Source organism: Mytilus edulis, chromosome 13 (genome assembly GCF_963676685.1).
Source record: "Mytilus edulis chromosome 13, xbMytEdul2.2, whole genome shotgun sequence".
Lineage (NCBI taxonomy): Eukaryota > Metazoa > Mollusca > Bivalvia > Mytilida > Mytilidae > Mytilus > Mytilus edulis.
In genome coordinates, this window is record NC_092356.1 from 33813539 (window position 1) to 33826715 (window position 13177).

Below are 13177 nucleotides of genomic sequence, written 5' to 3' on the forward strand. Positions count from 1 at the left end.
AAACTAGACTGAACATAACAATACGTTACGAATGCAACTCTACTTAAACGTTTTATTTAATTTAACATTTAAAAGACCTAACTTGAATTACTTAGATAGAAACGTGAAACAATTATTATCATAATTATTTACATTATTTAGATTTTATAAAACATTGTAAAATGACTTGATTATTTTAAGTTTAGATATGAACTCTGTTAAAATCAGTTTCTGAATAATTTAGAATATTAGTTTTCCCTAAACATAATATAATTTAACTTCTTATATTTGAAATATTAAATAACTATTTATATTTGCACTCACCTGGAAAAATACAGACAATTCGAAATATATAACTTTATTTGTTGATGGTCGCTTTGCAAGTGACCACAAACGCCACCAAAAATACTAAGGTCATGTGACTTTGTTTCCAGGTGAGGCACAAGAAAGTTTATTTCTTAATTTAACAAAGCATTAACTGATTGAGACCCCTTGACGGTCCTCATGCCTCATTACATCATAAATATTTATCGCTTGGGTTTTAGGCTGAATAAGCGCTAATTGAAAAGACTCTTAAGATTAATTGTTCTTTACATAAGAGAAATCTAAAGACTATGTAAAGCTGTGACTTTATCTATTATTTATCAAAAGTCTTATTTCCTTCTTTGTGAAATCTATTTGACACTTACATGGCTTAATTTTAAATTATAACACAAAAAGCTTTGTAAACGAAAATCGTTACATGTTAATAAATTGACACATTTATTTCTTTATCCAATTTTTACTTAAATAATTGAATTTATTTATTTCATATAAAATTTAATTGTAAATTATAAATAAATAAGTTAATAAGACGTGATGTCCACTTCATTTCATATAAAATTTAATTGTAAATTTTATAAATAAGTTAATAAGACGTGATGTCCACTTTTGCCCTGTCACAGTTGCACGAAAACGAATTACATACATATGCGTTTCCCCTTACATTATGATATTGTAAAGTCAATAATATATTTTATACCAAATGGAGATGACAGCAAGCAACCAAGCTGACAGTGAACTTCTACAAAAGGACTTAACAGCATTGGAAAACTGGGAAAACAAATGGCAGATGAGTTTTAATGCCAAAAAATGCCTTGTCATTAGAATATCCCCCAAAAATAGACCAGTGATACAAACATCGTACCATCTTCACGGTCATACTCTAGACACAGAGGAAGCAAGTAAATATCTTGGAGTAACCATCAGCAACAACCTAACATGGGATAAACACATAGACAATACAGTAGGCAAAGGAAACAGAACGTTGGGGTTTATACGTAGAAACCTCAAAGGCTGTACAAAACCTGTAAAAGCAGCTGCATATGTGTCCATGGTAAGACCTGCAGTGGAATATGCAAGCACAGTATGGGACCCAACCGCCCAAAATAAAATCAAGGCAATTGAACAGGTGCAGAAAAGAGCAGCACGATTTGTGAATAACAACTACACAGACCGAACACCTGGCTGTGTCACAAATATGGTTAAAAATCTAAAGTGGGAAAGCCTCGAAGAACGGAGGAAAACAAATAGATTGTGCATGCTATTCAAGATCCAGCATGAACTTATAGATATAGACCGTCACCAATATTTGACCCCGAATGATAACCGGACCAGAGGTAAAAACCGCTTCTTCCAAGAAAGAACAAATACAGACACCTACGGCCAATCTTTCTTCCCGAGGACAATCAGGGACTGGAACAACCTACCAACAACAGTTACAGCGACCACCACCGTTGAGGGATTCAGAGCTGCCCTGAAGGCATGCTCTGAAAGGAAGTAGGAAAAACAGTTGTAAATAATTTTAATTGTATATTTTTTTGCGAACGTTTTAAATGTAATTTGTAAATAGCCAAGAGAAATCTTTCTGTGTTGCCCGACACTGCGTAAAGTTTTCGCGCGGAACCATTAACATTCAGCAATGAATTCGGTTCCTTACCTGGAAGAAGAAGAATTGTAAAATACTGGTATAGATTTGAAAATCTTACAACTGAATTCAGTCTATTGAAAGATGTTTATAAATGCAGCCAAGAGCTTCACAAATCTAACATAACTTCTTGGTTCTCATTTGTTAAAAAAGTATTAGAAGTTTTTGAAATTAAACAAGAAGTAAAACATTTCGGACAATATAAATTTTTGAACATATCTAGCAAATTAATTCACACTAAATATATTAGCAATTGGTATGCTAGCCAAAATAAAGCTTCTGATGGAAAACTGTTTAATTATGTGAAATTTAAGCAGAATTTTGGTTATGAAAATTATCTTTCTTTAATTAAGAACTTTGATTTTAGAAGATCTATATGCAAATTACGTATTTCTGCTCATAAGCTTCAAATTGAAGTTGGTCGTTTTTCAAATATTCCACGACTTGAAATGAAAGAATTTGTAAAAAATGCTCCTCTGGCTGTGTTGAAGATGAAATCCATTTTTTAACTAACTGTGAAAAATTTAAATCAGATAGAGATGCTCTCTTTGACTTTGTTTGCCAAACTCAGAATTCCAAATTTTTCTTTACTTCATAATCAGAATAAATTTATTTATGATTAAACTGTGAAGACAATCAGGTCCTTAATGCTGTTGGTAAATTTATTAAAGTGAATATGAGTTAGTAATTGTATTGTAACTGAATGTAAAAAATTGTTTGTATCTATGTATCTATGCAAATCAATATTCTTTTGCCTTATTCATGTATGCTCTGCAGGGGCGGATCCAGGATCCAGCCATTTTAAAAAGGGGGGGTTCCCAACCCAGGATAAAGGGGGGGTCCAACTATATGTCCCCATTCAAATGCATTGATCGGCCAAAAAAAGGGGGGTTCCAACCCCCAGAACCCCCCCCCCCCCCTCTGGATCCGCCACTGCTCTGTATGCCCCTTGTGGGCCCTTAATTGGAAATAAAATATGTTCTGTACTATGCATCTTCATTATCCGGAATCTAATGTATCCGAAAACGATCTGTATATTACCATTGAACCCAAATACACAAATACCGCCATCTTTGAAAATGGTAAACAGATGACAAGGAAAAGAATGATGCGTACTGCATGAATGTAAAAAAATACAGATAATTTATAGATTGTACGATCAAAACAAACATGTCACGCAAACCTTTGAATAAGATGATCCAGACTTCAGTGAAATAACACTATGTTAAAAGACTGAATATCTGCTGGTTCTACTGGGGGTCTCATAATTTGGTGGGTTCTGATCCTGGATCCCGCTTACTGTTTTGTCAGATTCCCGTATCCTGCTTACTCTATGTACAAAAGCAATTCTCATTTTTTGGTAATTTCCTGTGTCCCGCTCACAGCTATACTTCATTTCACCCTTACATGGCACAATAATTTTGACTTTCACATGTCAGCTTACAAAAAATCAGCAATCTTGCTTCACGCTTAGACCCTAACGAGACCCACTCTACTGTGATAGTCAAGTTTGGCATATTTTTACACCGCTATTGCTAGGATTTCAAACTCCTGTTACCTTTCCCAGTCAATATTAAAAGTATTCCAACTCTTGGAAGACTAGAGTCTAGTAGCGTCATAATTATTTAGACATCACCTTTTTAAGTAGTCCGAGATTACTCTGACGTCCATGGGCTGTTTTGTCAGACAAGCTGGGGCCGTGGGACGTCAGAGCTCGTCCCATATCAAAAAGTGGATATTTTCCCACCCAAAATAGATGTGCTGCTTCGTCGCTTCTGGTGCCGATTGAGGGCCTTGGAAATATATAAATCGGGCATCAATCTGTTCATTTTTCATTTATCTCTTCATTTATGTAAGTTTCACCTACCTGCAACCTTTATTTTTCCATATTTTAACATGTGTTTAACAGTTTTCACAGAGACCCATCGATTTCTGCATTTTGTAAAAGTCTCAAAATAAATGGTTCTCAAAAGTATTTTCTAAAGTTAAATTTATGAGATAAATATTGTCTCAACACTAGACCATCAACTGGTAGACTGGTAGACATTCTTATAGGTCCAGTATAATGACATGAGTAGTGTGAGGTTACGCTTCCGAAACACTGACTGCCAAATTTACCAACGATATTTATACTAAAATCCAAAATAAATAAATATGTCTCGACATGTTAATAGTACAAATGTACTCTCATTAGAAAAAAATAGACATTTTAAAATATAATGTTTTTATAAAATCATAAACTTTCAAAGTGACATATATGCTAATTCCAATTAAGTTTTCAAAATAAAGTGCTTTGAGCAAACTGTGACATTTCGAGTACTAATGCCACAGCATAGGTAAAATTAATGAAACAGATTAATTACAATTTTTATACGCCCGTCAAAATTTTGACGGGACGTATTATGGTATACAAATTAAAAAAAATTTGTAAGGGTTCCGCGGAACCCAGTGTCTCGCCTATTTTTGCTGTAAATCTCAGGCTCAACAACAATGAGAAAAAAAATCAATAAAATATTCCTTTTGTTACTATTATATGATTGTAAGAAAATCTAAGTCCATTTAAAAGTAAATTACAGAAAAAACGGAGTAATCTTTTTACAAACTTTACTTCTGGATACAATCTTATGATCATAAATAAGCTTTTGTCCAAGTTTGGTACAAACCCAGGATAGTTTAAGAAGGTTATTAAAATTTTAAAAACTTTAACCACAGAGTGAATGTAATGGTTCCCTGCAGAAAAACTAAGTCCATTTAAAAGTAAAATATGGAAAAAATGGATTTATTTATTTACAAAATTTACTTCTGGATACTATCTTATGATCATAAACAAGCTTCTGTCCAAGTTTGGTACAAACCCAGGATAGTTTAAGAAAGTTATTAAAATTCTAAAAACTTTAACCACAGAGTGAATGTAATGGTTCCCCGCAGAAAAACTAAGTCCATTTATAAGTAAAATACAGAAAAAATGAAATTTTATTTTTACAAAATTTACTTCTGGATATCATCTTATGATCATAAACAAGCTTCTGTCCAAGTTTGGTACAAACCCAGGATAGTTGGAGAAAGTTATTAAAATTCTAAAAACTTTAACCACAGAGTGAATGTTCTGTTTCCCCGCAGAAAAAACTAAGTCCATTTATAGTAAAATATGGAAAAAATGGAATTTTATTTTTACAAAATTTACTTCTGGATACTATCTTATGATCATAAACAAGCTTCTGTCAAAGTTTGGTAGAAATCCAGTACAGTTTAAGAAAGTTATTAAATTTTCAAAAACTTTAACCACAGAGTGAATATTTGTTGACGCCGCCGACGACGCCGACGCCGACGGAATGTAGGATCGCTTAGTCTCGCTTTTTCGACTAAAGTCGAAGGCTCGACAAAAACATGTCGCACCGTAACTTGAGAACGACTTATCCAAATTTCATGAAACTTAATATAGAACTGTTTCTTATGATGGTCAAATGATCTGTATACTTTTTAGTGAAAATAAGATTAAAACTTTTTGAGTTACGGCACTTTGTAACTAAAACAAGGGTGTGTTTTTTTCACATGTCGCACCGTACATTTATCTCCAAAACGATTCTTGATTATGGCTTAAAACTTTAAACACTTCTTAGTTATATTAATCTTAATATCTGTATACTTTTTGGTGATGATTCAAAATTTCATTTTTGAGTTATTGAGTATTTTGTAAAAAAGGGGGAGGGTTTTTTTACATGTCGCGCCATATCTCAAAAACGATTTATGATTATTGCTTAAAACTTTACTCATGTCTTAGTTATATTAATCTTAATATCTGTATACTTTTTGGTGATGATTCAAAATTTCATTTTTGAGTTATTGAGTATTTTGTAAAAAAGGGGGAGGTTTTTTTTACATGTCGCGCCGTTATATGGTTATTGCTTAAAACTCAGAAACTATTTATGATTATTGCATAAAACTTCCACACAAGACGTAGGGCGTATCATGCGCTCATGGCACAGCTGTTTATTTACAAAATACAAACATAAAATTTTCTATCCAAAATAACACTAACCAAAAAATAAGCCAAATAACACACCATGACATATAAATAAAAATTTCAGGAGTGTTAAGGCCAGTACATTTGTACTTAGATATGTGAGCTAGATCTAAAAAAAGTCCCCATGGGAATTTACCTACATTATAATTAAATTTTCAGACATACATGTACATGTAGGTCAATTGTTTAATATAGGCTGATTTGACGTCTTCATTTATAAAATAGAATAATTACTTCAAAGTTTTTCCTAATTAAGAAATTGTTCCAAAATCATTTCAAATAAACTGTAAAACCTACCAAGCAAATAGACCAAAGAGCATTCTATTTTTTGGAAACATGAGCACCATGGAGTAGTGATAAAAAACAATTGTTTAATCATAACTGGTAAATAATTATTTTATTTTGATTGGCTAACACCAATGCTATCTCATGTTATTAAAATTAATTATAACTTCAAAATGAAATATAACATTCATGTAGACATCAGACATGAGCTCCCACAATAAAATGATCAGGTAAATAAAAGATAAACTTGATAGAAATCATGTTTTTATGACACTGAAGTTTATCAAACAAATTTAATTATTAATATTGAATTATACTTATAGTAGCAATACACCGTTAGAAGTTTAGTTTCGCATTATGGCCATGGTGAATTTTTTAAATATGAAAGTTTTTGTACAATAAAATTGATTTTTAGATAATTGAAGAATGATATAGCCTTCTTAGTGGGTTTATATGAACATTTAGATTGTTTTTAGCATGTTTTATAGGCCATTTTTCTGTTTGACAGTCTGTATTTTCCTATTCGTACCGTCCATAGGTCCATAAATTATTGTAGTGATTATGAACAAAGATTTTGCACTTATCTTTTCAATGCAATTTCATGAATTTTATGGAAAAACAAGCAGAAATGCATATGATTTTTTTTGGACCTCTTGATAGGTATACAATGGTATATGTCTATGGTTTCAGGAAAGGTATCACTGTAGTTGATAGAAATTTTCCTTTGGACCTAATTTTGGAGACTTTTGTGACATGTTCACCCCCCTTTTTTTGCAATATTTTGTATCCTAAAATGCAGATTGTTGCCATGGTTACACCAAAAAGAGATTATATTTCACCATTATAACTATTAGAAATCAAATCTATGGAAGATTCTATAAATATATACATGCATAACACAAATATTAAGCCTTATTTGTTAGACAGGAGGGGACAGAGGGTGTTTAAAAATTATGAGTGTCAATTTTAAGTTTTTATCCTTATTGTGTATTGCTACCTATAGTTATTTTACAGGAATGTAAAAGCGTAGACCATGCACACATTTTTAGAATGCAGTGTTTCCACACTTCATACAAAATGTACCTTGTTCAACACTTTAACACTCCAATGAATTTACAATAAGAAGCAATTCTTAAGTAAAAGACACTTGTATAAGTTTAACCCCTGATTTGGCTACAACAAATTAGCAATGTACCTTAAACATGTTCAATATGTTAAAGGTCTTGTACTTTTTAGACTTTCTTGAATTTATTCAAAAAATAAAGTGATGTATGTACAGTGAGCAGTGATGTATTGGCTATTGCTATATTTTTCAGAGAAATGGTTTAACATGTTTAATGGTTGCATTGGTAAGAATAATGCCTAAAAACCCCAAAAAGGAAGATCTTGAATAAGTTGAAGATTTCAAGGAGCAGCAAGGTAAGGGACGACCTCAAAAGTTCAATGAAGGATAAAAAACTTAATTCACATAGTTTTTTCACTGACCCCCACCCCCCTCTTAACTTAATTTGGGAAAAATTGATTGACCCATATAGATATATGTAAAAATCAATGTTGGATAACCACATCTTGCAGCAGTTCAACCCCACCCCCACCCCAAACTATTTGAATTAAGTTTTTTATCTTGCATTGATCTTTTGATGTCGTCCCTAAGTTTTTGTTTAAACATAAATCTAACCTTGACACTACATACATGTACATTAAAAAAATTACCCAGAATGCATTAGATTCTGAAAAGATGAATTAGAACTTATCACTCTGACGTACAGAAGTAAAAATATGTGTTAGATATAAATGGGTTTACAAATTTGGAGTTGGTGAAGTCAGAAAATGTAAGATGTCACTCGTAACATTATATTTATGCTGTGAATTTGTTTAAGCGCTTGTCATTTTCATCATTCACGTAAAGGTTTTCAAAATGACAAAAGGTTTTTCGAATCTGTTTTGTCACTTAAATTTAAAAGTGTAAAAATATTTTTGCAAGAAAATACTATAAATCTACGTCACTTCATGTTTTTGACAGGTTTTATATGACCCTCTTTTTATTAAGGTTAACAACTGGTGTTACATGTATATGTTGTAATCACAGGTAATCTGCTTACATATCACCATCCGATGGTTCTCTAATAATCTGTTAAATAATAAACGTCATAAAGTATTGACCATCATTGTCATTTTTCCCAGTGAAATTGTCCAGTCAACAATTCAGTTTCAATTTTCTCAAACAACCACAATTGGCAGTTTGTTTATCATAAATTCAGCATTTGAACAAAATGTTATCCACCGTAGACAGTTCACATTTTAATTTCAATATTTCTCAAAAAATTACAATTTGCAGTTCTTTTGTTGTACAATGGTAACGTTGTAGTTTCGACATCTGATTCTGAACAAATTTTCATCATAATTTATATAACTTTTCTTCAAAAACTTTCAACAATTACGATTATAGGGAAAGAACTTTATCCAAAACATTCAGAGAAATTTCCACAAGTCAAACAGGTGCTTCCTCTCCTATGTCCTGTGCATGTTGAAAGTATTTTTAAAAATTAGACATTAAAACATAAAATTGCAGGAATGTGTTGATTAATGAGATTAAGATTTCACTAATTGCAACAAGATCACTTTCCATAACTATTTTGAATGTTCAGATGTTGGTAGATTTTTGTGCAAAGAAAATATTTTTGTCACTTTGAAAATTTAATTTATAAGCTCCTAAAATGTGCATTGATTTGACAGGTTATATTACATTTAACAATATTTAACATGTTTAGCATGTTTAGGGAGGTTAGCTACTCTGTTTTAAAATAACAAGCTTTTCGTAACACTAGTATAAATTGATAGGGGATTATTAAAGGAAACAAAAGAGCAAAAATATAGGTCAATGTGCTTGTTTTTCGAGATATTAGCCATTGAAATTTTGGCCGGAAGATGTTCTCTCTTGATTTTTCATAGCCTTATTATTGAAAAGTTTAAGTTCTCAAAAACTATTAAAAAATAACAAAGATTTTTTAAGACTTTTACAGACATGACAGATGGCTTATAATTATACATGGAAAAGATTTATAAAAAGGTAATTGGGGGGGGTCAATGGGCAAAATATTTTAAGTCATTCACATGGATAAAACCAGAGGATCTTGAAAATCTGACAAAAATTCCAAAACATGACAAGCGAGCATCCTTTATTGTAAAATTACTTAAAAAGGAATAAGATACTACATTTGTATTGCATTGAGTGTTTCTTTTTTTCAGTACGTACATGTATATTGGGGATATCAGTTAGAGATTTTATACGAAAGTTACCTTGATATAGGTGTTGAAGTTTTTTTCATGAATGCTCTATTTTTTAAAATTCATTCTCATCTGTATTTTTAGCTTTGACTTTGAAATGCCACTTGGAGGTTTTGACTTACTGAAAGAGGACACAAGGCTGATAAAGTGTGATGAAACAGTCTATAAGGTAAAAGTTTTACCGCAGAGAGATTTCAATGATTGTCTCCCTTGTTCTGTGCAAGAGGCACACAAACAGATTGAAGATGTGTTGCGTGCCATGCTATATATGGACCAGCGGAGTGTTATTTTTAAACCTATCCACACAACAGACTTTGTTGTTACAACTTTAAAAAAAGGTTGGAAGACGTGTCGAAGTTTGAATTTCTTTGTCAATGGAAAACAATTGAAAGCCTGTCCCTATCAGTATATATTGAAGGTAGATTTAAAACCTTTAATCGACAAAACAACATTTTACGCAAAAAGAAAAAGTTTAGAGCATGTGAAAAATCTTGATAAGTCTCATGACAAATCTAAAAATAGAAAGTCAGAAGAAGTTAGAACTGACCCTAAGCAAATTATAGAATCTTATAAAAATATTCAGAATAAAGATGATATAACTGCAAATGATACACCTCTCAGAAATGATGGAAATGTTGAGAATGATGAAGAAAAAGAAAGAGAAATTCTTATGGAAAAAATTAGAAAACGGGAGAGAACAAAAAGAGAAGAAATACGCAAAAAGGAAGAAGTTGAAAAACTATTTACCAATGTTGGTGTATCAAATAGTCCTGGTAATATTAAGCGAAGAAAATTGTACAGGACTGAGGTCTATTGCGATACACCTGGATCTGTTAATCTAAACAAATTTTACAATACAAGGAGTACCTCAAAATCAAGAGGGAATGACAGATTGACAGATGTACATGTTTCAGACAAAATATCAATTCCAGTGAAAGGTAAACTTGGAGATATTGGAAATGTTACAAGGTCACAACAAAAACAGGTAGATGCATGTACCTCTGAGGTCAGAAGTCGGAGAAATGAAAACACCTTAACTGATACAGTTAATGTATCAGAATGTGAACGATTTATTGATAGCAAGACACGGCATGCTAGGTTAGCTAGAAGTCAGATCGATAGCAAGACACGGCATGCTAGGTTAGCTAGAAGTGAGATCGATAAGCAAAGTTTGGAAGGTAATTCATTATTGGGTATTCGTAAAACATCTGGAAGGCGATCAGTCCATTATTCTGAAGATGAATCGGTATCTTCACAAGAGAGGGAACTTAGAAGCCAGTCTGCAAAATCAAGTGGTGCAGATTATACCAAAACTTTACAACAAAATGGTTCTAAGTTACAGCAGAAAACAAAATCAAAAGGAACTCCAAAATTTGTGTCAAAGAAAACTCCAAATACTCACAGTAGCAAACAAAGATCTTGGCGTTCAAATAAAAGGTTGAAAACGACAAAACAGTTACCAATTAAAACATGTGTTGACCGACTAACAAGGAGTAGGACTCACTCTATCAGTTCTGGATCAAACACTGGAAGTTCTAAGAAAAATACATTGAAGGAAAGAAAAAATAGGAGTCAGACCCCAGTAAAATCAATGTCACAGAAGAAACCGGTTGAAAACTATAGTGTAAAACCAGTAAGGAGACCTATTTTACAAAATAAACCATCTGTTTCACCTGAAAAGTTAAGAATTAAAAAGTCATCACGCTGTGCCAGGAAAGAATCACCACCCTCTACAAAGGAAAGTCGTAGGCTTCGAAGCATGAAAACTGTTACAACAAAAAATCAGGATAATAAGACGGATAGCATTTCACAGACTAGTTCTTCTAGATCATCATCTGTAACTCGAGGTTCGGATCAGTCTGCTCTGACTGCAGTGAAATATTCACTCCGGAGCAGGAGTCTGTCACCACAAGGAAAGAAAAGAAATAATTCTGGAAAGTTACAAAGAGGAAAAGGACCACAAAATTCAAAGGATGGAATTAAGAAACCATCACCGAAAATTGACCTTTTTAGGCCATATCAACCAAGTGGAAAGGAATCAGACCGACTTGAAAATTTAAGATACAATTCCTTCAGTAAGAAATCAAAGCGTGTTACACGGAATCAGATGGATCGTCATGAAGTTGAAAAAGAAGAAATAGAAGAATCAATGAAATTGCAAACAATATCAAAATCAGATTCCCCACCTTCTAATTTAAGGAGATCACCAAGGAAACGGAAGTCAAATGCATTATGGGATTTTATTGACGCTTTTATTACACCAATGAAGAAAGTTTTTAAAGGTTGATATTTTTGGGGGATAAATTTTACTGAGGGTCATGCATGTCACAGTCAAAGTGTGATTATTGGGTAGCTGCATTAATTGTTTCAATAAAAGAAATGTCTTATTCACAACAAATGTTGGTTTTTTTTTCATCGAGTATACACATGGTTGTTTTGAATCTCTAGCACTTATATTACATGTATTATGCGATACATGTACTAAAAAACAATATAACACCAAATTAACTTGTTTGATCCTTGCTTCAAACAAACAACATGTATCACATTTTCAAAGCTGCTAGATCAAATATATTTGTTTAATTCTGGCTTTAAACTATCTTATTCTGAAAACTGCTAGACAAAAACCTTCATCATGAGATAAAATAATCCACAGATAGACATTATTATCGATAATTGTTGCAACATAAAGTTGCACTGGATTATAACATTATGTTTTAATTGAGAAGCTACTTTCACACATAAGAGTATTCTAAATTGTTTTGTAAATTGTAAACCATTTGATATATATTGTACTTTTGATCACACTGCCTTGGATATTATTACAATGAAATCAGATTTTTAATTGGTTGAGATTTTACATATTGTTAAATTGTTTTTCTAAAGTTTCATGATATGTTTAGTAATACTCATCATGCTTATATAATGTATGCATATGTACTTGGTTAGTTGTAATATTTTCACATATTTTATTGTAACAAATTTTGTTTAACTTTATAAGATTTGTATTTTTTTTGTTCAGAGTGTATGCATTGTGATATTATCTGCTTGTTATACCTGCCTAAGGGGTCAACTCAAAAAGTAATTTTATTGAAACTTATTCATTTCTACATAAAATAATGACTTTGTTACAAGTTTCTGAGGGTATAAGTATAAGATAAGTATAAAATACATGCACCTAACTAATACTAAGGTGAGGGGGTAGTGTGTATAAAAAAGAAAACAAGGGGATTTGGGATCCTCAATGATGTTACAATTGATCGATAATTGAATCTATATAGTGACAGACCAGCATGACATGTGTGTAAAAATGAATTTTCATTGGTGTTTTTAACATGTTTAAATTTATAATATTTGTTGATTTGTTGAAAGTTACCTTATTAAAAAAGCATTTATAGAATAATCATTGATGATACTTTTTATACGACCGCAAAAATTGAAAAATTTTTGGTCGTATATATTGGTATGACGTTGGCGTCTTCGTCTGCGTCGTCGTCCGAATACTTTTAGTTTTCCCACTCTAACTTTAGTAAAAGTGAATAGAAATCTATGAAATTTTAACACAAGGTTTATGACCACAAAAGGAAGGTTGGGATTGATTTTGGGAGTTTTGGTCTCAACATTTTAGGAATTAG

The 13177-nt window shown here is 32.0% G+C and overlaps 1 protein-coding gene across 4 annotated transcripts; it reads left to right on the forward strand.

The window, feature by feature from the left end:
• The first annotated feature begins 2979 nt into the window (after window positions 1-2979).
• LOC139500895 (micronuclear linker histone polyprotein-like) lies at window positions 2980-12945 on the forward strand. 4 transcript variants are annotated; one of them, XM_071289789.1, is made up of 4 exons: window positions 2980-3070; window positions 7571-7673; window positions 9627-10640; window positions 10683-12945. In XM_071289789.1, exons 3-4 carry the CDS (start codon window positions 9640-9642, stop codon window positions 11827-11829), a joined length of 2148 nt encoding a protein of 715 aa, XP_071145890.1. In that variant the 5' UTR covers window positions 2980-3070; window positions 7571-7673; window positions 9627-9639; the 3' UTR covers window positions 11830-12945. The 4 variants fall into 4 exon arrangements, with proteins under 4 accessions (XP_071145890.1, XP_071145888.1, XP_071145891.1 ...); XM_071289790.1 differs by having other exon boundaries at window positions 2988-3027; XM_071289787.1 differs by having other exon boundaries at window positions 9627-12945.
• The last annotated feature ends 232 nt before the right edge of the window (window positions 12946-13177 follow it).

What these genes read in the sequence shown, in the direction of transcription:
- LOC139500895 (XM_071289787.1), top strand. Translation starts at nt 9,640, where the DNA reads ATGCCACTTGGAGGTTTTGACTTACTGAAAGAGGACACAAGGCTGATA.